Here is a 27,117-nt window from a genome sequence, read left to right as displayed (position 1 = left end):
TCCTTTTCCAGCTTCCAGTGACTGTTAGCATTCCTTGCCTTGCAGCCATCTATATCACTCCAATCTTTGCTTCTGTGATCACATTTCTTCTTTTGTCTCTATGTCTTCTCCTCTTCTGTGTATCTTATAGGATATATGTGAATACATTTAGTACCTGTACCTATAATCCAAGATAAACTCTCAACATCTATACATCAATCACATTTTAGTGTATAAAGTTATGGTCACTCTTTGGGTCTGTAATGTACTATATGCAGGTTCCAGGGGTTAGGATTGGAATATGCCTTTTTTTTGAGCCACTGTTTACCTCGCTACTGTCTGCCTTCTGATCCCAAATTCAGGATCACCCCATGTGCAAAATATATTTACTGCATACTAACATCCCTAAAAGTCTCGGTGCATGGCAGCATCTACTCAAAGTCTAAAATTTCTTGATAATATCATTAGCCCAAAATCTCCGGTGTCATCATCTAAATTATCCAAATCAGGTATGATTGAGACTCTATATATGATCCATCCTATGACAAAATTCACCTTTATCTGTGTGGAAAGGGAGGATATAAAGAAAATGAGGCAGAAAAAAATATAGAAAGAAATAAAGAGAGGAAAGGAAGCAGGCTCCCTGCTGAGCAGAGAGCCCGATGTCATAGACTATGACAAAATCCCAGCTTAAGAACATCATAGGGGTGCCTGGGTGGCTCAATGGGTTGGGCCTCTGCCTTTGGCTTGGGTCATGGTCTCCGGGTCCTGGGATTGAGCCCTGGGTCTGGCTCTCTGCTCAGCGGGGAGCCTGCCTCACCCCCTCTCTCTGTCCGCCTCTCTGCGTACTTGTGATCTCTTTCTCCCTGTCAAATAAATAAATAAAATCTTAAAAAAACCCAAACACATCATAGTCAACTTTCTGAAAACCATAGTAAAGAACAAATCTTGAACATAGCCAGAGGAAAATAACACATTGTATACAGGGAAATAACATCAACAAATTAGTGACTTCTCATGAGAAACCATGGAAGTCCAAAGGCAGTGGAATATAATGATTAGAGGACTGAAAGGAAAAAAATACAAGCGATCAAAAATTCTCCACCAGCAATAGTATCATTCAAGAATGAAGCAGTGAGAAATAAGGCCAGTGCATTCACAATAAAAATTATGGTAAAGGTAAATGATAGCAGAGCAAGCTTGGATCTTGTAGAAGTAATGAAATATCTGAGAAATGGTCAGTTTCTAATGAGAAAGGATGATTTTTCCCATTTAAAATTTTCTTCTTTTTTAAAATTTGAATTCAGTTAGCCACCACCCAGTACATCATTAGTTTCAGATGTAGAGTTCAGTAATTCATCAGTTGCATATAACACCCAGTGCCCATCACATCACATGCCCTCCTTAATGCCCATCACCCAGTTGCCCCACATTTTAATTTATTTAAAAATATATAGGAATGTTAAAATGATAGTATTTATGTATATGAAATTTTTATGTCATTTTCTGGGGTTTATATCAGGTGTTCATGTAATGCATACGATAAATATAGCATGATGGACCTATAGTGCTGACGTGGAAGCACATATCTGGAACTATACTGTTTCAGGGTTCAACATGCTATACCTAATAGAAAATAATTCAGTTAACATGGATTTCAGTTAATTCAAAAGTAGGCAGACAAGGAAGAACAGAGGCACAAGAAACTGGATAAACAAAAACCAGATATTAAATGGTACATCAAAATTCAACCATAGTATAATAATTATATTAAATATTAATGTATTTTAGTCTAAAGGAATTGTCTATTAGAGATTCACTTTTCATATTGAGACATTAATATAATGATAGTACAAGCATGTTAAAAGATATGTCATGCGGGGCACCTGGGTGGCTCAGTGGGTTAAAGCCTATGCCTTCGGCTCAGGTCATGATCCCAGGGTCCTGGGATCAAGCCCCGCATCAGGCTCTCTGCTCAGCGGGGACCCTGCTTCCTCCTCTCTCTTTGCCTGCCTCTCTGCCTACTTGTGATCTCTGTCAAATGAATAAATAAAATCTTAAAAAAAAAAGATATGGCATGCAAATGATAAATACAATAATGTCAAAAACTTGGCCATATTAATATTAACTAAAATAAGACAGAAAGATCTAGAGATCTTTCATTATGTTCAAGAGTCAAATTATCAGGAAGATTTAAATATGTACTACCTAAACCTGAGTTTAACAGTTCTTTCTCAATATTTGATAAAACAAATAGGGTGAAAATGGTCAAATATCTGAGAACTATATCAGCCATATTAATAGGTAAGCAACTAACCTACAGTGTATTTATGTATATGCTGTATACTATATATGTTATATATAATAGCATATTACATATAGTATATAATTTACTACACTATATTATAACACACCTTCAGTTTATTTGTGTGTTTTAACTCTGACATCACATATACTTTGAGTGATTATAAAACAGTGGATAATAGAAGTGATGTAAACCCCAAACATTTATTATTGATGGATTTAGTTGGGAATCACTGTGCAGAGCAGAGCAGTACAGGCTTGATGAGCAGCTTGATTCTAGTCCTTTCCATCAGCGGATGGAATCTTACCTTGGGTGGGAGTGAACCAGATTGTTCAGTTACTAGCCATGATTTATTTGTGCAGCTCTTAGCCCTAAAAGAAGGGATATCTGCAATCTGCCAGTTTTCCTCACGGCAAACCACACGAGGTTTGGCCAGGACATTGGCAGTCGCCGAAGTGTCAGCAGTATTGTTTAAAGCAGGCTCAGTGAATTGGGGTAAATTGGAGGGGTAGACAAAGCATGAGAGATTGTGGACTCTGAGAGACAAACTGAGGGTTTTGGAGGGGAGCGGGGTGGGGAGATGGTGAGCCTGGTGGTGGGTAGTCAGGAGGGCACGTATTACGTGGAGCATTGGCTGCGGTGCATAAACAAAGAATCTTGGAACACTGAAAAAATAAATAAGTAAAGCAGGTTCAGCAAACTTTTTCTGTGAAGGACCAGTAGTAAATATTTAAACTCTGTGTTGTATATATTCTCTGTGCTTACTTTTGCCATCATAGTACAAAAACATCATAGAGAATACATCAACAGGTAGATATGATGGGCCCAGAGCTATAGTGACCCGTCAACTAAAACAGAAGTGACAGCTTTCCGTTATCCTACTGTGCTGATTGGCCTTTTTGCTTCATTGGTCCCAGCAGAGTTTTTGCTGGAGTTGCGCACCTGCCACAGGCTAGTGGACACCGTCAGCCTTCATCTTAGGCAAGCCATCAGGGAATCAGGCACAGGCATTTAGAGGAAGTTGTGTGAACCAAGGGTCTATTGAACTAGTGCCATTGCTTAAGGCAGGTGGAGAAGCTGATAAAGTAGCTGTGAAAACAAGATGCTTCTTCTAGGGCCGGGCTGGAACATACTCTGAAATATACCATTTCCATTTGACTAGCAAGCTCTGTTGGGTCTTCACCACCATGTTCACCATCAAATTTGAGTTGACCCAACCCAGTGTTGGTCTCGAAAATCACAAGGCCTCATGGGTCAGTTGTTCATTTTCAATAACTGAATAGCAGGTTGGTAGCCACCATCTGAAAAAGGCAATGTATTTGGTTGCTGGATCAGGCAGGTGGCGATGTTGTACTGGGGTAACACCTGAGTATTTCACCAGCCGTTAAGTCACTACCTAACTTTTCCTACTGGGATTCTGTTGTTTCTATTGTATAACATGGAAGGAACTGGAATCCCAGTAGGTGGTCTGTTGTGCGCTTTCCCCATTACTATTTCATTCTTCATGGCAGAGGGTATACCCTCTGACACTTACAAGCATGTAAGTTAAGCCATTAATACCAGTTACATGTTCATCAACAGCATAGCAGTAGTCCTACCAGGTCACTTTAGCTTCTCTTCCTTACTGCAGAATTTGCTTACACTTCCTTACAGGGTATTCTCTGGGGCACCTTCCCTCCACCTCCCCAACAAGGATAGGAACTACTTTCCCTACAGGAGAACACAGACTAATGTATTCAATGTGCACATGTCCGTTGTTCCTGTGACAGTTGCCAGGTGGTCACATTATTCTCCATCTTGTTAGCAGGGGAGGCTGGCCTGCAGATACTCTGGGGGCAGCCAGGAATGTTGGCCTTCCTCTCACTTGACCAAGTGATTGTTCCCCAGTGTGAGTGCCACTTATTTCCCCATGGGCATTAGTGCTACTTCCCAGCATCCTGCGAGTGTGCCCACACTCCCAACACTGCCAAGTTTCACCCCTGCAGCCTCTGGCATCTTGGATACCCCTCATCCTTGTTACCCCTCAAGTTCAGGTTGCAGCAGGAGCGAGGCCATGTTAGCACTGCTGGCTCTGTGGTGTGTGCGAGGCATCGTATTAACTTTTTTTTAGTTCAGATTTTTATAGAAGTAATTGTAGATTTATATAGATTTGTAAGAAATACTAAGAGATCTCGTGTACGCTTGACGCAGTTTATTTCAATGGGTAACATTTTGCAAAACTAGAGTATATCACAACCAGGATATTGACACTGGTACAATCTGTGATCTTTTTCAGGTTTCACTGGGTTTACTTGTTTGTGCATTTGTGTGTTTGTGTGGAAATGAGTGTGTGTGTGTGTGTGTGTGTGTGTTTAGTTCTGTACAATTTAATCACCTGTGTAGGTTTGTGTGTCTATGAGGATACTCAACCATTCCCCCACACTGCCCTTTTATGAGTAGACCTAACTCACACAGGTTTATACATTCACCTGGACAGTTTTTAGTTTGGGGCTATTATGAATATATTACGTGAACATAATTTTTATTTTTCTGGCATAGGTGCCCAAGAGTGTAGTTGCTGGTTCAGATGATAATTGCCTACTGCTTATTAGCATTAGCTCATTTTTCAGTTTTTGGTACTTAGAAAAGTGTAAAACATCTAAAAAACCTTTCCATAAATATTTACTGACTAAATGAATGATTATGAAGAATTCATAGGGGGACCAAGGGGGCAGATAGGCTAGAAGGTATGTGTGGATTATCCATCTTTAACACATTTCCTTTCTAAGCCACTTATTCCCAAGCAAACTTTTATTGCCATTAACCTTGTCATGATAGTCAGAATTATAACATTTTAATGAATTAATCAATTTTGAAGGATAAAATTATTGAAATGTAGTGTTGGGGATATCTCTAGAACTTGTATATTAATTTTCAAGCAAATAACTTCTTTTATGTATTTTCATGTAAGTTTTCATTAAATATAACATTAAATATAACATCATCTGAGGGCTTGGACCTTGACCAGTTAGTTTTTGATATATGGGACTTGTCTTTATGGCTTTGGTTGCCATTCTTATGGGCTTCTGAAACTATAATACTCTTGGATTACAGACTTTCTATCCAAGTACTGTCTGCTTTTGGATTTTCCTTCCTTTTTTTTTTTTTTTAAAGAGAGTTGGAAAGCAAATTGGTATTTGAATCATAGGTGTATGTTTGGCTACAGAAAGAAAATCACATTTAATGATGGTTTTTAAAAAATCGGGGTTTATTTTTGTCATGTTATAAGAATGCTGTTGCTGGTTTGGTACAGTTGTTCGACAATGTCTTTGTGACTTTTTTGTTCTTTCCCTTGTGATGGCTTTATGTAATTGCCATTCTTGTGGGCATTGTTTCTGAATTCAAGGCACTAAGATGCAGAGTATGGGCAGCCTCAGTGATGTTAATTTCTTTTTTTAAAGATTTTTATTTATTTGACAGACAGATCACAAGCAGGCAGAGAGGCAGGCAGAGAGAGAGAGAGAGGAGGAGGCAGGCTCCCTGCTGAGCAGAGAGCCCGCCCTGAGGCTCCATCCCAGGACCCGGGGACCATGACCTGAGCCGAAGGCAGAGGCTTTAACCACTGAGCCACCCAGGCGCCCGTGATGTTAATTTCTTAAATCAGGAAGCAAATACTTTCCCAGAATCCTGCAAAATAGCATCCTGCTTCTGTCTGACTGATCATAGCTGTGTCAACACTTCCTGTTGGAGAGGCTGGGCTAGCACATATGAAGCACCTGGTGTCAGGTCAGGGAGGGAGCATTGGAGATGGGTGTTCGATTTGCCATCTGCTAGTCACATTTATATAACCCTCACTGCAGTCGAGTTACACAACATTTTCATCATTCCAGAAAACATCCTACAACTTTCTTCAATCTTCTGCCTCACTCTTGTCCTAGGCAATCATTGCTATTACTTTATTAAAAAAAAAAAAAAAAACAACAAAGACCAAAACCTCTTTTTATGCTTTCTAACATTTGGTACAGAATTAGGGGACTGCCATTTTTGGTCACTTTATTCTATGGCTCTGTATTAGAGACCTTAGGTCAGTAGCAGAGTCATTTTCTGAGTGTTCCGAAACTGCAGATTTCTTGGTCATGGCTCTCTCACCTCCCAATACCTATAGAATCATAATCCTGAAGGGAGGACCAACTTATTTGCACTTCTTACAAGTAACTTAGGTTCTTCTTTTCACACTAAAGTTTGAGGAACTTTGTTTTAGATTTTAGGATGTTAAAATAATCCTATACTATGGAGTGCCTGGGTGGCTCAGTTGGTTAAGTGTCTGACTCTTTTTTTCGGCTCAGGTCATGATCTCGGGGTTGTAAGATCGAGCCCTGCATTGGACTCTGTGCTGGGCATGGCGCCTGCTTGGGGTTCTCCCTCTACCTCTCCCTCTGCCCCACCTTCCCTCACAAAAGAAAAAAATAATAACCCTATATTTTTATTTCCATTATTAGTTAATTGGGTTTTGGTGATGAATTTGTGGCATAAATTGAAGCCCTGTAAAATGCTAAATTCTATATCTTAGATGCTTAAATGGGGTACCACTTAATTCTAGGGCTCAAATAATCTTGTATCATATGTAATTTGAATTCAGCCTATTTTGTGAAGTAAATATACATTTGGAGTGGGTTTTTTTTTAGGTTTTGATAAAATGGGCATAATTGTTCTGTGTGAGTGTATGTGTGCTAAATTAGATTTGGTTGCTCCAAATATTGTTGTTTTGGATTATTAAATCAACAAAATACTTAAAAAAGGATAATCCAGTTTGCCAAAAAATATTTATATAAATTAGAAATATATATATAGCTACATTATATTTTAAGGAACAAATATATTTGCTTTCTAGAGGCCTAATGGTTTCTGATAGCTAAATTTTACATCATTACAATAAAAAACAAGTGTGAGATGTTATCAATATGCCAAATAATACAGGAATCATTTAATGAACAATAAATTATATAATATAATAAAATTTTGCAAAACATTTAATTTAGCAGTCTGTATTTTAAAAATTCATATCCCATTAGTTAAGAATCCTGACACTTGTATACTTAAAAGCTCTAAATTGATTATAGTGAGTGTCTAATGAGTAGTCCCATACTACTTTAGGTACTCTGCTTGATTTTTTCCTTATCATTTTATGCCACACTTCTTTGCTGAATGGAGGGAAACTTAATAATAAGAACATCTGGTTATAGTGTTTCCCCATATTATACTGTATTCACTCATTTACCCCAGCCTCAGATGTGAAGTGAGCCGAGATGGGCACGATAAAATGCTAGCTTAGGGTTCTTAGCAGTTGCTTATCTTCTTTTGAGCCTAGAATCATAGAGACATCTCATCTCAAAGAACCAAAGGACAGGTAAATGAAACCACAAACTATAAAAAGAGGCTATAGAACTTACCTTTCAGAGAACTAACTAGTTTTTTCATTTTCTTAAATAACAGCTTTACTGAGACATACTTCACATACATAAAGTTCACCCTTTTAAAGTATACAGTTTTGTGGGTTTTGGTAGACAGACTTGTATATCAATCACTATTTTATTTTATTCCAGAACATTTTCATCACCCCAGAAAGAAACCTGGTACCCATGAGTGGCTACTCCCCGTTCCCTTCTCCCTGGCCCTTCGCAATTGTTAACCTATTTTCTGTCTCTATGGATCTGCTTATTTTGTCCATTTCATATAAATGGAATCAGATAACAGGTAGCCTTTTCTGTCTTCTTTCATTTTACATAGTGTTTTCAAAGTTCATGTTGTAGCATGTATCAGAACTTTATTACTTTTTGTAGCTGAATAATATTCCCTTGTATGTATAGAGCACATTTTTTTCATTTATTAGTTGATAGACATTTGGGTTGTTTCCACTTCTGAATTCTAAGGAATACTTCTATGAACATTAGTGTGTAGGTTTCTGTTTGAACATGTTTTCATTTCTCTTGGGTATCTAAGGATGAAAGTCTATGTTTCGCTTTTAGAGGAATTCAGGTGGCTACACCATTTGCTTTTTTCCCAGCAATGTATGAGGGTTCATGTTTCTTTCTCCACATCCTCATCAACACTTTTTTTTTTTAATAACCACTCTTTTCAGTATGAAATGGTATCTCATTGTGTTTTTTATATACATTTCCCTAATGACTAAGGATGTTGAGCATCTTTTCCTGTACTTTTGGACATTTCTGTATCTTCTTTGGAAAAAAGATTCTTTTTTTTTTTTTGGCTTATTTTTAATTGAATTATGTGTCTTCATGTTGTTGAGTTGAAAGACTTATTTAAGTATTTTACATGCTGGACCCTTATCCGACCTATTATTTAGAAATATTTTCTCATATTCTATGGTTGTCTTTTTTTCTTTCTTAAAAGATTTTATTTATTTATTTATTTAACAGAGAGAAAGAGAGAGAGAGAGATCACAAGTGGGCAGAGAGGGAGGGAGAGAGAGGGGGGGAAGCAGGCTCCCTGCTGAGCATTGAGCTTGATGCAGGGCTCTATTCCAGGACCCTGAGATCATGACCTGAGCCGAAGGCAGAGGCTTAACCCACTGAGACACCCAAGTGCCCCTATGGTTGTCTTTTTATTTTTTTGTAGTATTCTTTGAGGCAGGAAAGTTTTGAATTTTGAATAAGTACAGTTTATCTACTTTGTCTTTTGTTGCTTGTAGATGGTCCTAAATAAGAGTCTAGTTAGGAGTGTAATGTAGTAACCTGTTGGAGTGATGATAGTGGTTTAGTATATGTTGTTAGCAGTAAAAATATAGATGTTTGAACAGAGTAGGGATGTATTTTTATGGTAATTATGATAATTACAGTAAACATCTTTGTTTAGTGCTTAGTGAGTGATAGGCAGTGTTCTAAGTGCTTTACATGTTAATTCATTAAATCTAAAACCCCAGGAGACTTGCATTATTGTTCCCATTTTGCAAATGAAGAACGGTAAGTCAGTTGTTAACTAAGTCTTCCATGGCTGTGTAGCTAATAACTGAAATATTTGCCATTACGTGCTACCTGTAGGGAAAGCCTGTAATCACATGTAAATACTTTATACTTATAGTGCTGTTTCCATATCTTTTCACTATCTTGTATAATATTGAAGTATTATTTTATATTTCAAATGGGTTACTCTTATCCAGTGAAAAATTGGTATGTGCATACATATGTCTTTATGTGTATGTGCATACATATGTCTTTATGTATCTATATTTGTGCTTATGTGATATATACACACACATACACACATAAATATACACATAAATATCTATACATACCTGTCTGTGCATTGAGATGTCCAGGATAATTTGAAATAGTTATCTCCAGGTTGTAGGGCTTATGTGTGTATGTGTGATTTTGTTTTTCGAACTCAGATGACTTACTCCAATAGTTATGTATTAATGTTGAATTGAATACTGCTATATTCATCTTGAAGACAATACAGAATGTCTGCTTGCTGTTGGATTTAGAAAAGAACTATAATCTCATTGGTTTCATATTCCTAACTAATATCTTACATGGATTCTTCTTATGGGGAAGGCTTTCTTTATAGTTTTCCCTCTCTTTACTGTGGAGTATCTTGCAAACCATAAGAATAATATTGACCTGAGGGTCTTACTGTGTTTTTGACTTTGACTTTAGATTTCCGAGGTCCTTTCTGCTTTGAAGTTTTATGATGATTTGACAAATTTACATTTACTACTGTGGTGGTGGTATAAAATGGGTCAGCAAACTGTGGTCCATTGGCCATATGTGGCCCTCTGTCTGTTTTTGTACATCTCATGAGCCAAGAATGGTTTTTATAAATATGTAAAGCCTTGGGATCTATTTGATGATAATAATACTAGCTTTGAGCCCTGAATAAACAAACTGTTATCTCCTATAAAAAATAGATTCCAGGGATGCCTGGGTGGCTCAGTTGGTTGGGCAGCTGCCTTCGGCTCAGGTTATGGTCCCAGCGTCCTGGGATCGAGTCCCGCATCGGGCTCCTTGCTCAGCAGGAGCCTGCTTCTCCCTCTGCCTCTGCCTGCCATTCTGTCTGCCTGTGTTCTCTCTCTCTCCCTCTCTCTCTGACAAATAAATAAAATCTTAAAAAAAAATAGATTCCATTCTTCTTATTAGTAGACTTACATTACAAAAAATGCTATTCAGTGAAAATTTTGTCAAAATTTGTTTTCTTTCTTGTTATTCTAAGTACCTACATAGTATCCTCAGTTTTGCTTTCTTGCCTGCAAAGCCTAAAATTTTACTCTCTGGCCTCTTACTGAAAAAGTTTGCTGACCCCTTTTCTGGAAGAAACCCGTGCTTGTCCTATGTTCACATTCATTCTCTGCTCCAGCTTCATACCAGTGTGAAATGCTAAGTTGGAGCCATACAATCTGTCTTTTGCTGTCCACATCTGCTTGATTGAGTCAGTTCTTGAGTTTCAGAATAGTAAATAGTTCTTAAAAATCACGTCTAAATATGCTTGCTTCCTAAATTTGAGGGTAGGTATTTGGATAGTATGTTTTGGTACCAGTACAGGTACGTTTTAGTACCTGTACTGGTTTAGTTTAAACTTCTAAGAATTGCCTGATCTGTACTTGGTAAATGTTATTTGCCATGATATATGGTACTGTATCACTAAATCAGAGATACACCTCCCATGTAGCTGCCCTGCTTTGTGATGAGAAAAATCTTTACTAGAAGTATCATTCCAAAACTGAGGTCCAAAAATCATGCAGATGATGTCATCATTCTATTACTAATTTGACATTATATATAGTCTTTCCTGTCTTTATTTATTTATAGTCTTTCTTGTCTTTAATAGTGTAGTGAAAAACCCCCCAACTTGTTTGATAACACCAACAGTTACATCATTTCACATTTTGTGAGTAGGCGACTTGTTATCCTCTATGTTATTTAAAGGATTAAACTCTCTCTGTCTCTTGACAGCGAATATCTTCTCTGTTCGTTTAAGTATCCTGATGTGTCCTCAGGGTCATAGAGCAGAATCAGTTCTCTAAGAGCAGTTTTCTAAGTAAGCACTGAGGTGGAATTCTGTCTTCCTGCCTTGATACGAATTGTTAGCGCCACTTCGTATCACAAGTATTTTTAAAATGAAAGAAGGAAACTTCTTTTCACTGACAGACCAGGAAGCAGTCTTGATTATAAGGGTTTTGGACAAGGTTTTAGATAACATGATTTAGTTGCACTGTGGATGGGACATAAATTACTCAATAAGTCTACAGGTGTTTTTTTTTTTTCTTTATATATTTGATTCTGGCTCATGTTAATGCATTTGATAGTATGATATTAAACTTGTATGGAACTGTTTTTCTTTTCTTTTGCTTCTGCTATTTATACTTTTTTTTTTTTTTTTGGCCTGCTCCTTACACTTTCTCATAAGTCATTTTGGCTGGAAGTTATTGTAGGCAAATTACAGAGGTAAACCACTTGTGAACTGGCTTTTTATTCATAATTCTAGAATCCCTGGGGGTTAAATTTGTCAGGTTTCAGTAGATTCTTTAATTATAACTTTAATGTGTCATTAGGGCCTATATCACAGTGATTGAAATGGGCAGGCATAGGTTGAATTTGGGGTTTGTCCATGTAGTGATAGTTTTGTCTAGCAATAGTCTAGCAATGAAATATCTTGTCTTTATCTATAAGACTACGATTTCTTTTTTATTTCAAAAGTTCTGGGCTCTTTTAGAGACTTGTACTATGATGTGTACTTATAGCTTTTGTTGGTGGACTGTTTCTGGAGTAGGAGTCAGGATTTTCATCTGAATTTAGGCTTATTTGAAGATCTAATATATTGGAAAGTATGGGCTTCTCTGACTGCCAGAGGAGTTTTACTTAGCTCATATTATAAGGATAGCTAATATGCTACATATTAATATATATGTGTATATACATATATACATTTTCTTTTTTAAAAAACATTTATTGATGAGAGAGAGAGAGAGAGAGAGAGAGAGCGCACGCATGTGCACAGGGTTGGGAGGGAGAGGCAGTGAAAATCCCAAGTCCTCATGGAGCCCCACGTGGGGCTTGATCCCACGACCCCATGACCCCAAGAGAGGGACGCTCAACTGACTGCACCACCCAGCTGCCCCTACTTGACTTTCTTTTTTAAGGATAAAAGTAAATGGGCACATTTTTGTTCAACTTGTCATCATTAGAGTGATACCAATATGAAAGTAGTACATTGAGTTTGCTAATCTGAAAGTAATGGAACTTCTATATTCAGCGCTTGATAAGAGTCATACAAATTAGTAACTAACTTTCCCTAAATCAAGTCTGTGTCCAGCCACTTGTAAATAAAGTTTTCTTTTGAACATAGTTGCACTCATTCATTTACATATTTTCTGTGGCTACTTCCACACTAGAAGGACAGAGTTGAGTAGTTATAGCAGAAAATAGAGACTGGATGGTCTGCCAAAGTTTGTCAACCACTAGAGATATATGAGGGGTGTGTGTATGTGTGTGTGTGTGTGTGTGTGTGTGTGAGAGAGAGAGAGAGATTAGGGTGTTTTGATACATTTTCTCTTCTGCATTCCACTTTTCTTAAGAGTCCTGTATCCTTGACTATTGAAGGAACTTTTACATAATTTTCCTTCAGCTTACCCTTATCCCTACTGCAAATCTACTCCCCTACATTTCTCTCTCAGAATCATCCTTCCAAATTTGAAATCTTGACTCCTTTCTTTCTCTCTCTCTCTCTTTCTTTCTTTCTTTCTTTCAAGATTGTGTTTATTTATTTGACAGACAGAGATCATAAGTAGGCAGAGAGGCAGGCAAGGGTGGGGGGGTGGGGGGAAGCAGTCTCCCTGCTAAGCAGAGACCCTGATGCAAGGCTCAATCCCAGGACCCTGGGATCACGACCCGAGCCGAAAGCAGAGGCTTTAACCCACTGAGCCACCCAGGCGCCACCCCCCTTTTTAAAAGATTTTATTTATTTATTTGACAGAGAGACAGTGAGAGGGAACACAAGCAGGGGGAGTGGGAGAGGGAGAAGCAGGCGGGAGAGGGAGATAGCAGGCTTCCTGCCAAGTAGGGAGCCTGATGTGGGGCTGGATACCAGGACCCTGCGATCATGACCAGAGTCGAAGGCAGACGCTTAACAACTGAGATACCCAAGTGTCCCTTGACTCCACTATTTCCTAAATAAAATCCAAATACCTCTTGCTCTGGCTTTTGCCAAGTCTGATTTTTAAATTATTATTTTTTTTGATATGCTGAACTACTTGCTCATCATTTCCATCTTCTATCTATGTATTTATATCTAATGTAGAATGTCTCAATATATCTAAATTGGACTGCCTTCTCTCCTTCTCTGTATTTCCTATGTCAAAACGTATTTCCAGAATCCACGCCCTTCCTATACCTCCACCTTCACTATCTCCTTTTTATCTTTCACAGAAACTTCATATATTTCTTCCTTTTTCTTACCACTGTGCCTGATACATAAGACAGATACTTCACTTTGTTTATATTACATTCTCACAAATTTCTTACTTATTTTTTTCTCCTGTTAGGCTGTGAGCCCAAAGATTCTTTCTTTCTTTCTTTCTTCTTCTTCTTCTTTTTTTTTTAAATAAAAATCTTATGCACAGAAAAGAACAAGCAGATGTGTGCAGAGTTGTTCCTTCAGATCATGAGACTATGTCTGGCTCCTTCCTCTAGCTTTTCCCAAAGATTTTTTTCTTATTAACCTTTTTTTATTTCTAGCGCTTAGCATGGAACCTAATGAATATTAATTATCATTCCATTTGTTAGCATGGAGCCTAATGAATATTAATGAATATTAATCCAATCCTTCAGTGAAGGATTGGATTAATAACTGCACCTACACTGTATAATATTTATTTTTATTTTTACTATTTTATGCTTATTAAAAGGCAAATAAATTTAGAGAAATAAGCCTGACTCATATATATATATTTGTAGATATATAGGGTGAAACTGCCTAGGTTCTGATTTTTGACTTGGCACTCTGTGCTGCAAGAAACAGAATTCCTGATAGGGAGTTTTGATCAATATTCACCAGGTAACTCACCTGTAGAATAAAAATTTTAAATTATAACTTAATATGAGGTAAATTTGGTAACAAGGCAGATGTTTCTATTTAGATCTGGTGATATGTGTGATACTAGATAAATCCAAATCATTTTTCCCCCCTCCTTTAAAAAAAATTTAAATGCCTTTAACATATTAATCAAAATAGTTTCAATCCTGTTTGTGTTTTTCCCCTATCCATTTCTAGGTACAAGACATCTGCTTCAGCCATGACTGTCGCTGGGTTGTGGTCAGTACTCTCCGGGGAACTTCCCACGTTTTCCCCATCAACCCTTATGGTGGCCAGCCTTGTGTTCGAACACATATGTCACCACGAGTTGTGAATCGTATGAGCCGTTTCCAGAAAAGTGCTGGGCTGGAAGAAATTGAACAAGAACTGACGTCTAAGCAAGGAGGTCGCTGTAGCCCTGTTCCAGGTCTATCAAGTAGCCCTTCTGGATCACCTCTGCACGGTAAACCAATTTTTTCTCTCCCCACTGAACCCTACTATTCTTCTCCTGTTATCTTTATGTTTTGAGATGTGGGATAAAATAATTAAAACATTTCCCCCCTCATCTGTTCATGCAAAGAGAAGATCTTAGGCTCATTTGGGGACATTCTTAAATTTATTAAGTAATTTAATAAATTGAAGCCAATATAGGAATGATGATCTCTGCCATGCTAACTTTTTTAATATCTAAGGCATACTTGGTGTCACATGTATGGAATATGAAGTTGAAATTATTTTTATAAATTTATAGATTGAATCACATACCTATAGATTTTTTCAGAAAACTGTCTCTAACCAGAGTCGGTACTTTAGCTCATTAAGAAATATTCATTGTTGGAGGAATAGCTGCCAATCATGTGTTTTAGACCAGCATTTGCATTTTATTTTAAAAATATATCACCATGGGATTATGTTTGTGAGATTAATTCATGTTACTCTGTTTAGGTTTACTTTATGTATTTTCATTGCTCTTACATCTTCTATTGTACAAATATGCTTCTATTTATTTATTTATCTATCCTTTTTACTATGTATTTGGCAGGTTTGTGGTTTGGTTTATTATATATAGTGATACAATGAAAATTTTTGTACTTGTTCCTTCATGCAAATGTGTATTCATTTTTTAATGAAAATTCTGGGTGTGTATGTGGATCTTGACCTTGGTAGGTAATACTGGAATGGTTGTACCATTTTATTTCCACTGGAATGACAGAAAGTTATTTGTTTACATTAAATGACATTTTTTCTAAAGCATTGCAGGTTCTCCTTGACAGATGACCAATTTAGGTTTTTAAGAATAGGGAATTTTAGCTAGAGAGATTTGGTTAGTACAGAAATCAATTTTCATTTATTCAGTTGATCTTAATTTTACATAATGTAAAAGTAACTATTTTAAGTTGTTAACTTATTTTATTTTTATTAAAAAATTTTTTATTATGTACATCGTTAGTTTTTGATGTAGTGTTCCATGATTCATTGTTTGTGTGTAACACCCAGTGCTCCATGCCATATGTGCCCTTTTTAATACCTATCATCAGGCTCACCCATCCCCCAACTTCCCTCCCCGCTAAAACCCTCAGTTTGTTTCCTGGAGTCCATAGTCTCTCATGGTTCTTTGCCCCCTCTGATTCACACCCCCTTCATTTTTCCCTTTCTTCTCCTAATGTCCTCCATACTATTCCTTACGTTCCACAAATAAGTGAAACCATATGATAATTGTCTTTCTCTGTTTGACTTATTTCATTTAGCATAATCTCCTCCAGTTCCATCCATGCTGATGCAAATGTTGGGTGTCCATCCTTTCTATTGGCTGTGTAATATTCTGTTGTGTATATGGACCACATCTCCTTTATCCATTTGTCTGTTGAAGGGCATCTCAGCTCCTCCACAGTTTGGCTCTTATGGATATTGCTGCTATGAACATTGGGGTGCCTGTGCCCCTTCTTTTCACTACATCTGTATTTTAGGAGTAAATACCCAGAGAACAATTTCTGGGTCATAGGGTAGCTCTATTTTTAACTTTTTGAGGAACCTCCACATTGTTTTCCAAAGTGGCTGTACCAACTCGCATTCCCACCAATAGTGTAATAGGGTTCCCCTTTCTCCACAACCTCGCCAACATTTGTTGTTTCTGTCTTGTCATTCTAACTGGTATAAGGTGGTTAGTGACTCAATGAAATGTTCCAATATGAGAATTATTGGGATACTTGAGGAGGTAAAGATAGAGGGAGGTCTAGAAGATATATTTGAGCAGATCATAGCTGAGAGCTTCCATAATCTGGGGAAGGAAACAAGTATTTGTGTCCAAAAGGCAGAGGGGACCTCTCCCAAAAGTTATCTATTTAAATGTTTTTAAACAATTTCATGGCATTTAGTGCATTCACAGTGATGAACCAGCACTTCTAACTAGTTGCAAAATGTTTTCCTCACCCAAGAAGAACTCCATGTGTTTTTTTTTTTTAAAGATTTATTTACTTACTTGAGAGAGAGGGAGAGAGAGCGCATGCACATGGTGCAGAGGAATGGAGAGAGAAACTTAAGCAGACTCCGCATTGAGTGCAGAACTCAGCTCGGGGCTTGACTTTATGACCTTGAGATTACGACCTTGAGCCAAGACCAAGAGTTGGAGGCTTAACTGACTGCACCAGTTCCTCTGTTCCTCTCTACCAGGCTCCTAGCAACCACCAATCTGCTTTCCATTTCTGTGGATTTACCTATTCTGAATATTTCATATAACTGCTGTCATACAATATGTGATCTTTCATTTCTGGCTCATATGACGTAGTATTTTTTCAGGTACAGCCACATTGTATTATTTATCAGTACTTCATTCCTTTTTATGCCCCAGTAATATTCTACATTATGTATATACATATATTTTATCATTTCTTCCAGTGAAGGATATTTGGGTTGTTTCCACCTTTTTTACTGTTTTGAATAGTGCTGTTATGAACATGCATGTGTGAGCATTTCTTTGAGTACTTCTGTAGTTCTTTTGGCTATATATCCATCCTTATTTGTTCTAGCTTCTGTTTAAACATACATTTTTTTGTAATACCTAATCAATCCTAGATATGTATTTTTTGTAGGAAGTTTTAAGATAAGCTGAAAGCATATGTAGGTAAATGGATTCTGGGGAGAAATTCTGTAACTCAAAAAAAATTCAAGACTTCTATTTTCTTCTTAGATGATGCTTTATGCTTTGGCCCCATTATTTTTATAAAAACAGTTGTTACTTATGTTTATTTAATTTAACTAGTTGACCCATGATCTTCAAAGTTGAAAATCTTTTAGAATCATTCCTAAGTGAAAACAGTCATTTAAAAAAGCATTTGGAATTAAAAAAAAAAAAAAAAGCTTAGTAAGCTGTGGAATATTTGTAATTTCAGCCATTTGTAAGAAATTTTACTTCAGAAATAGTTAAACTTTTAGGTATAACTATTTTGTCATATAATTAGCTCATAATATAGGTTCTTTGAGGACCTTTCTCTTTGTGTTGAGTTTATTTCTTCAATTAAATTTCACCAAACAGGGTGCCTGGGTGGCTCAGAGGGTTAAGCCTCTGCCTTCGGCTCAGGTCATGATCTCTGGGTCCTGGGATCGAGTCCCACATCGGGCTCTCTGCTTGGCAGGGAGCCTGCTTCCTCCTCTCTCTCTGCCTGCCTCTCTGCCTACTTGTGATCTCTCTCTGTCAAATAAATAAATAAAATCTTAAAAAAAAAATTTCACCAAACACTTGATGGAGAAAGATTCAGAATGCATGTGGGGCAACTAGATTGACCAGAGAACAGATATAATAGTAAAAAATTAGGAAGGATTTTTCGTCCTTACATTTATATGTATTCAGAAAGTCTTCTTTTGAGCTTCTTTTTTCTTCCTGTTCTTCCTTCCCTGTTAAGCTTACAACATACCAGGTTTTGTGCTAGGCTTTGGTTATTTGTACACAAAAATTTGAGGTAATCTCTGCTCTCGTGTATCTTCTAGTCCAAGGGAAAAGGCCGAAATTAAATGACCGTTAAATAACTTTCAGTGTATTTTTGTAGAAGGGTGCGAGATGCCAATCAATTAAAGATTTGTCTTTTGTGAAAGAACACATAGTAGAAGAACAATACTCAATTCCTGAGTGAAAATATATGATTTTTCCCTCAGCTTGATTGCTTTCACAGCTCTCTTCCTTTTTTTGCATGAAGCTAACAGAAGGCATCTCAGAGAAGAGATTATACTGTTTGGCAGTAGTGCTGCACTTAACATTCCCTTTGAAAGAAAGAATTTCAGGAGGCATTTTCCTCCTGGTGATGTGTTAAAATTTTATTATGTTGGAATGTCACCCCATTATTCTGTATAGTATTTCTTATTTTTAAAGCATAGACATTCAAGTGATGGTCATTTTTCTCCATGTTCTTTTTGTGTCTTACTGTCAAAACAAAATGGGCATTGTTGTTGGTTAGTTCTAAAAATGACGTATTTACAGTTGTGTGGATAAACAGTCTGATGCTGGTCAAAAAACAATGTAAACCTTGAACAGGGAGGGATTCATCTTGAAAATGAATCATGCTTTGGCGGTATTACCGTTGTTTGTCTGTGCTCTTTTTAGCAAAGTAAAGGAAACTGTTAAATAACAGTTGATATAGGGATATTTCCTTTTTACTTTCTGGAGTCAATCCAGTTTAGGTTAGAGTTATTTTATCTGTTTGCCTTTTAAAATTTTTTTTACTTAACAGAGGATGTTTATTTATTTGAAATATATTCTCTCTAAATATCTCCTTCATTTCCTATCTTGTTGCCTAGACTTTAGTCTCTTAAGTTAAGAAGATTCTTAACTTAAGATCCATAAACGTGCATAGAGAGAAATTCTTTTGTTGTGTTTACTATCCTCTAACAAAAATTAAGCATTTCTTTTTATTTTGAATATAGAGAACACATGATAGTAGTATTAGTTGTACTTGTGACATTGTCACCAATAAAAACACACTTTCATATCACATTATATTAAAAAAATGTATCTTGAAATGTTTTCAATTACTGCACATATTTTGAAATATTATGTTTAACATTGCTTTGCAGTTATGTTATATAATAATATTACTGATTTGAATATTTATTACATATAATACTATAGCAGAACTTAATTTTTAGCATATATTGATAACAGTGCTTCTATATATATGTAATTGTTTTTTTGTAATTCTGTTTATTTTATTCCATGCATTTATAAGTATTATTCTGAAAAAGAGTCCACAGGCCTTCCCAGACTGTCCAAGTAGTCCTTGACACAAAAATGATTAAGACTATCTGATCATCATTTCTTACTTCATCTGTTTCAATAGACTTCATCCCTTTATGACTATCACACGCATTTCCCTTGTTAACCATAAATATGATCTTACACTTTTCTGCTTAAAATCTTTCTTTCTGTGTCTCATCATTCTTCTAGAACAGTAGAGAAGACCCAACCTTATTTCTAACTTCTTGTCCCACCATACCTTGTTTTTTGTACCCTTCCCTGAATATGCCACATGTATTTATTTCTTGGCCTCTTTCCTATTTATATACTTTTCTTTGCTTGAAGTAATTATTACTCCCCCCTTGATTGCCTACTGAAACCCCATTTCATTTTGATCTAGTTAAAAATATTACTTCACCTCTTAAGCCTCTCTTAAAGATCTCCTGATGTTGTGTCATCTGTATCAGCTTTGATATTGGCACTCTGAACATACTTTGAACATATTATAATATGTTACTTGTTCATTGACATGCCTGTGACTCCTGTTAGGTTGACCTCCATGAAGATAGGGTCTTTTCCTGGTTTGCATTTTGTATCTTGACACTTTGCCTATTGGTAAAATGTAGACTCTAAGGCTTTGAGCCAAAGTTTTCAAACATCTTTAGATGTTCTAATAAAAACAATTTAGATTTAAATCATTACTTGCCAGACTGAAGAGCTTTTTATTCATGCTAACACTGCTTTTTATTTTAACATCTGTGAAATAACATTCATTTATTCAACAACTGCTAATTAATATTTGCTATGTCCAGGTGCTCTTCCTGAGCCCTAGGAGTATAGCAGTGAACAAAAGAGGAAAACATCCCTGTTTCCATGAAGCTGACTTTCTGGTGGACTGATATGAACAATGAACAGGATGGATGGGTGGATGATGAGTTGGGAGGTAGTTTTACGTGCTATAGATAAAATTAAAGAATGGAAGGGGGAATAGAGAATGCCTGGAGAGGATTGCAGTTCAAAATTAGAAAGCTTCCTATGGGCTTTACTGAGATGATGACATTTGAACAATGACCTGGTGGAAGTATGGGAAGAAGTCATGCAGATATTGGAAACAAGTACGAGGTAGAAGGAATAGCCAGTGTAAAATCCCTGCACTGGGAATGTGCCTGGAGTGTTCAAGGAACGGGAAAGAGGACATTGTGCAAGGTGTATACAAGAAGATGAGGTCACAGAGGAAATGTGGTCAGATAATGTCAGTCTCTGACTTTTACTCAGAGTGAGATGGAAAAGCCATGGAGAGCTTTGAGAATAAGAGTGATGTGGTAACACTGTATTCTAGCAGAATCGGAATGGAGATCTGTATTGAGAATTCAGTCTTAGCTTGACAAGGGTAGAAGCCTAGTGAGACTGGTTAGGAGAGTATTGCAAAAATCCAGGTGAGAGAAGACAAGGCTTAGACTGAATCGTTTATAATGGAGATTGCGAGTAGTAATTTTATTCTTGATACATTTTGATGGTAGGGTCAACAGGATTTCTGGTATATGTTATGTCAGGTATGAAAGGAGAAGAGTCAGGATAACTAGTAAGTCTTCTGGCCTGAGCAGCTGGAAGGATGAAGTTGCCTTCAGGTGAAATGAGGAACACAGTGTTAAAGCAGGTTTGGGGATAGGGATAGGAGCAGAAGTTCTGGACATGTTTAGTTTAAGATGTGTCTTTGATGTCCTAGTGATATTAAGTGGATACTTGGTCCTACAAGCCTGGAGTTTGGTGGAAAGGACTAGGCTGAGGATAAATGTTTAGAAGGCATAAATAAACCCAAAAGCTGGATGAGATCATTTAGTGAGTTGAGTGAGTATGAGAAAAAGATGAAGATGTCTCAGGACTGAGCCCTACGCCCTCCACCAGTAAGTAGCTAGTGACATAGAAGGAAAACCGTACATGAGAAATCCTGGAGGCCAAATGAGAAACATTTTTTTTCTGAGAAAAGGGAGGGAACCATATGTTAAATTCTGCTGATAGGTCAATTAAGATAAAGAGTGAGAAAAAGAATACCATCAAATTTAGTAACGTAGAGGACATGTGACTGATAAGAGCAGTTTGGTAGAGTTAGGGGGCCGATAGCAGTGGATTTTGGTAGGACAGGAAGAGAGAAATTAGGAAACCAGTACTTGATAAGTCTTTCAAGAAACACTGAAATAAAAGGGAGCAAGAAAATGGGGAAAAGTTGGAGGGGAAAGAGAAGACTGCGTTTGTTTCTTAATGGAATCAGGAAGTGAGGATGATGGTAGGTACTGGGAGCTTTAAAAAAGGGGGGGGGGGGTCAGAAAATTGTCCTCTAGGAGAACAGCATTTCTTCTACAGTCAGAAAATTTTTGATGAATGAAGAAACCATTTCTTCCACTATTATTTATGCCCCATGCAAATCTAATGACTTGCCTTTGCTTTCCAATTCTAACACCTTGTTCCTACCCCTGAACTGCTTTCTGCCTATTTCTTCAGGTAAATGATGAATGCATCTTTTAAGCTCAGCTCAGCTTATGAAGCACTTTTTGCCTTTTCATGTTAAGTGTGTAACTTTATGTATTTACTCCTTCTGTGTACTTGTTGCTTACGACTTCCTACCCTTTTTCTTCTTTTTTTGATGATCTCCATTACTAAGTTGTAACTGGCTTGAGCAGGCAGTTGGAGGACCTGAAGTCAGACTACCTGTGATAGACTCTATCCCCCATGATTTCCTATCTCTGTAATCTTAGACAAGTTACTTAATATACCCGTGTCTTAATTTTCTAACTATAAAATGAGGGTAATAATATTACCTACTTTTACAGAGTTACTGTCTGGATCACAGCAACTTTAAGTAGTGTTTGGTACATAGCAAATCCTTAGTAAAAGATTAGCTGCTATGATTATTGTCTTTGATACTCTTTTTATTGATGGGATTTACAGGACTGACTCATTTTTCGTATTTTTGTGTAGTGCCTCTTACCCAGAAAACAGAATAAATGAATAATTTACTGAATAATGAGTGAATGAAGCATAATGGTGACTTTATTATGTAGAGACTTTTTATAGCATTATTGGACTCAGAATTGATAAGTTAACTTCTGATACTGTTTCTGAAATGAAGGAAGATAACAACTCAAACCTGAAAATATGAGCAGTAGCATTCCTTCTCTTGCATCTTTTTTTGCTCATTTTAATATGCTATATCAGGAAATATAATTTGATTGATTTATTCACCTATTCTTTTAGTCTTTGCATTTCTTTACTTTACAAATTAGTTTTCCAATGTAGGTTCAGGAATATGGCATTCATTATGTGATAGGGCTCGCTTTTTTTTTTTCTCCCCCCACATTTTTTTTTTTAATCCTGCTGTTTCCATCGAGTTAACAGAAGGGTTTTTGATTCACTTCTGCTGTTCTCCAGAGTTCCTGGAAGTGTCTCCTTTCCCATCAGTTCACTGTTCCTCAGGGGAGGAGTCCTCTTTGAGTCACAGCTTTTGGCCTCTGAATTCCAGATTCTGCTTCTTCCAAATGGAGTTGGCTGATTGAGATTGGAGTTGGAGATTGAGACCTCTAGAGGGGCCTCTGAGTTCTTGGACTTGAAGCCTCCAGGTTTTAGTGAAGTACTTTTAAGTAACTGGTAGCATCACTTTTCTTTTTAGAATCTGTAGGATGCATTCTTTTTACCACTCAGAAATTTTGTATAGCCTTTATTTGATAGTTTTGTAATTACTTGCTTTTGTTGATTAGTAGTTTTCTTGATACAGACCACATTATAGTTGTAAATACAAAACAACCACATTTCAGCCTTATATAGTTTCACCTACTTAAGACAATCAATAATAATGTGATGTTTCATGACTTTTCTTTCCACATCACTGTTTACTTGTGGATTGAAGTTTCCATTTGTATGTTTTAATTTTTGCCAAGAAAAATCAATCATGTGCACTGTAGTTCTGCTTTAAATTTTATGCCTCATCTCACACAGAGTATATATATATACATATATAGTATAAACACGTTAACTGGATAAAATCTTCTTTTCGGCTATCTTAGTTTACTACCTGGGTTTTTACTGGTTATGTGTACTTTATTGCTTTAGTTCACATTGAACTTTTGTTTCTGAATTGTACTTGTTAGATCTAATAGTGTTTCTAGTGAATTTGTTTTCTTATGTTTTTTTATCATCCTTTTTTATGATGTTGCAAAATTACAATATTATGCTAGTCTTTACCTTTACTGTACACCAAAATTGTACGCATTTTAAATAGTTTCATGTCACTTCCTATTGTTTCTCAGAGAGAACAGATGAGTTTTTTAAGGAAAATGGATGGAAACGAGAGACGTTATAATTAGTACCTTACTGAAAATAAAATGCTTTCATTTCAGAAACACTAACTGAAGAAACCATCTTTCAAATAAAGATAGCAAAGTTTTTTAATAGACTATTTTATAGAGCAGTTTAGGTACATAGCAAAATTGAGAGGGAGGTTCAGATAGCATAGTTTTTGAGGAAAATAAAGTCACCTTGTAGTATCTTTAAAAAACTCTTATGTTGCCTTTAAAATAAATGTTAAAAATGTAGTGCCATAAAAACTGATTGAACTCTGTTGGAATATTTTATCCTTTGGTCTACTTCATTTGGAATATGCCATATTGTTTCCCTGTGAAAATTTTCTCTTAAATGCCACATACAGTAATTAGCAATCAAAACTAACCTGGAATTTGTTCTTTTGTTTTTTTTTACTGCTGGTGAAATACATTCTCTCTCTTTTTTATGTTGGCAAATCAAACTCCAGATTTTTGTAGTTTTGCTTTAAAATGGTTTGAGACATGCCTCTAGAGGGCGATCTTTTCTAAACTTTCCTATGATTGTAATCATGGCAACCCTGGCATGAACCTGGTGTACTATGGATGTTGAGGTCTTATAACATTTTATAATAACCCGGCTTCCTTTTTATTATGTTTTCTGTGATTTATTTCTCAAAGTCTTTGTAGAGAATCAGACTTGTGAAATATATTACTGTTAATTAAAATCCATTTTTAGTGCCCCTTCTGGATACCTAGCTTCTGTGAATGAATTCAGATAGTTGAGAGGAAGCAAACTTTTTAATAATTTGAATAAGTGGTGTCTGTATGTTCTAAAAATTCCTTTCTTCGATTCTCTATATATTACTGTTCAAGGACTTGTTATCTCCATACTTTATGGGACCAGAATGATTAAACTCTACCATTGAGGCAATATTAGAGCTTATAGTTAATCTCTGCTGGTCTTTTCTGTTAACACTGGTTGGAGTGTTATTGTTTTTCTGTACCTATTTAATGTAATTTCTTTATCAAAGTAATAAATTTATTATAAAAGTCAAATAAGACCATAATTTTACGAAGAAAAATGGCACACTCTTGCCTACCCCTCCTTCCCCACTCTTAGGTGTCATTCCCCAGAGGCTTCTTCTTTCCATTCTTCATAGTTTCTTCCTTGCTGTTTTCTTTTTTGCCTCTTTCTGGAAATCATGTTAGTGGATGATGGATCTCCTACATTGAACTTTTTACTTCCTTTTCTGTTTTTCTGTTTGTCTTTTTGTTTTACTTTATGAGAATATCCCAACTTTGTCTTCTAATCTTGTTGTATTTTTATTTCTGCAACATATTCTAAAATATCTTTTTGTCTGAATGATTTTTTTTTCTTATCACAGCCTTGTCTTTTTTATAGATGGAATATCCTTTATTTCTTTGTTATATAGATACAATTTTGGAGACATTTTTGGTTCTTGCATTATCCCTATTTCATTATAAGTTCCTTTTTCAGTTTTTTTGTAGTGATCATTATCTTTCTTATTAGGTCAGTGGTCCTCAACCCTGATTGTACATTATAATTTACCCCAGGTAGATTTAAAAAGTAGTGATGCCTCAGCCCAGTCTCTGACTGATTAAACCGACATATTGACCTGGATATCTAGGAATCCTTGGTGATCATTCTCATTTTTATTTTATTATTGAAATGTTATTTATTAATTTATTTCATTTTTATTCAGCTAATCACATCCATACCAAAGAGCTGATTGGAATTTGTTTGAGCATGAGTAGGTCATACCAGCTTCTAGTTCCCACTGATCCCTCAGGTGAGACTGGCAGTTGTATTAGGGAACCCCTAGTCAATACTATTTGTAGATCTTTTCTCTTAGACTGGTCTGTTTTCCCAGAAAGGAATCCTCTGTTTAGGGTGGGCGTGGGGTGGTAGAGACTTTCTGACAATCGGGTTGGAAGTCAGTTTTCAGAGAGTTGAAAAGTTCTATTACTTCAGTCTAGTGAGGAGAATAACAACAAGAGAATTTGATGTTACCATTGCCTTACTTTTCCAGTGAGGAAGACAATTAATAAGAAATTCTGGGTCAGAGTCCACTGAAATGATTTTTTCAAAATTTAGTTTTAGAAAAAAAATGGAGAGGGAGAAGACAGTAGAAATTACTTCTTAGGATACATAATGACCAGTATCTGAATGACTGACCAAATCAAATAAACAGATTTAGAAATTATCAGAGTTGGGAGTAGCAGCCTGAGTGCTCTCTTGAACTTAAAATCTGAGCAGGAAGTAAAAAATCTGACTGCCAGCTCATAGTTTATAAGCTACAAAAGGGTAGGGAGAGTGAGTTCAGAGCTGTGCCAGGGTTACACATACTGAGAAATAGAAACTTTTACGGTTCTTAGTATAACTGTTCTTAGCATAAAATGATGCTTAGAATTTGGAGGAGGATGAGAAAAGGAAAGGGATTTAAGGTTCATTGAAAGAGTTATTAACATTGGGTGATATGTTTTTGCAGGTGAGAATATTGAAGCTAGAATGAGGCACAGGAGTGAAACTATTTCAGAATGGATAGACAGGAATTAATGTGGGCATTGTTGTTGGTAGCTTCAGAAGAGACAGGCTATTCCATTTTCATCCTTAGTAGGGAATGCTTAGTATGTTCAATAGTATTTCACTTGTCTAATTTTGGAATGGATTGAAGTGTTTCCACATTTGATAAAATCATGGATGAGAGAAAATATAAAATGACAGTACTGATAAATGAATATGGTTTTTGGCAATGATCCAGCTGATTAAGAAAAAGTGTTTCTGCTAAAGCAGGAGAATTCCAGGGAAGGGTATGGTGCCCAGATATGGTCATAGTATCCCTCCTCTTTGTGGTTCTCACTCTCAAGGACTTTCTATCAAGGGAGTTTTTATGTACACAGGTAAATTCCTGGTTTTGCTTTTGGAAAAATAAGTTTTGAAGACAAGGACTTGAACAGTTTATTAATGCTTATATAGTGTACTTTGGTTTTTTTGGGAGAGTGAACAGTTCTTTCAGAAATTGTTGATAATTTAGGCAGCTAAATTGGGTATGGGTTTCCTGTTTTCTTCTTGAGCAGGACATGTAAGCATATTTTGATAGAAAGATATTTAAATGTTTTTAAGCTGGAAATAAAATATATGTGAATATAAAAGGTTTTATCTTCCCTGCTGTCAAAAGTGCTGACTTGGCCCTTTTGTATTATACTCC

At 36.4% G+C, this 27,117-nt stretch overlaps 1 protein-coding gene across 9 annotated transcripts in view; it reads left to right on the top strand.

The window, feature by feature from the left end:
* The window catches only part of BCAS3 (BCAS3 microtubule associated cell migration factor), a 592,326-nt gene that overhangs the window by 217,524 nt on the left and 347,685 nt on the right, over window positions 1-27,117 (top strand). For all 9 annotated transcript variants that reach the window (XM_047708851.1, XM_047708852.1, XM_047708848.1 and 6 more), the window contains exon 15: window positions 14,549-14,813. In XM_047708851.1, coding sequence (XP_047564807.1) covers window positions 14,549-14,813 — 265 coding nt within the window. The remainder of the gene's footprint in view (window positions 1-14,548; window positions 14,814-27,117) is intronic.

The sequence above is a fragment of the Lutra lutra genome, chromosome 16 (genome assembly GCF_902655055.1).
Source record: "Lutra lutra chromosome 16, mLutLut1.2, whole genome shotgun sequence".
Classification (NCBI taxonomy): domain Eukaryota; kingdom Metazoa; phylum Chordata; class Mammalia; order Carnivora; family Mustelidae; genus Lutra; species Lutra lutra.
Note: the sequence above shows the minus strand (reverse complement) of the source record. Positions and strands in the feature narration are given on the sequence as shown.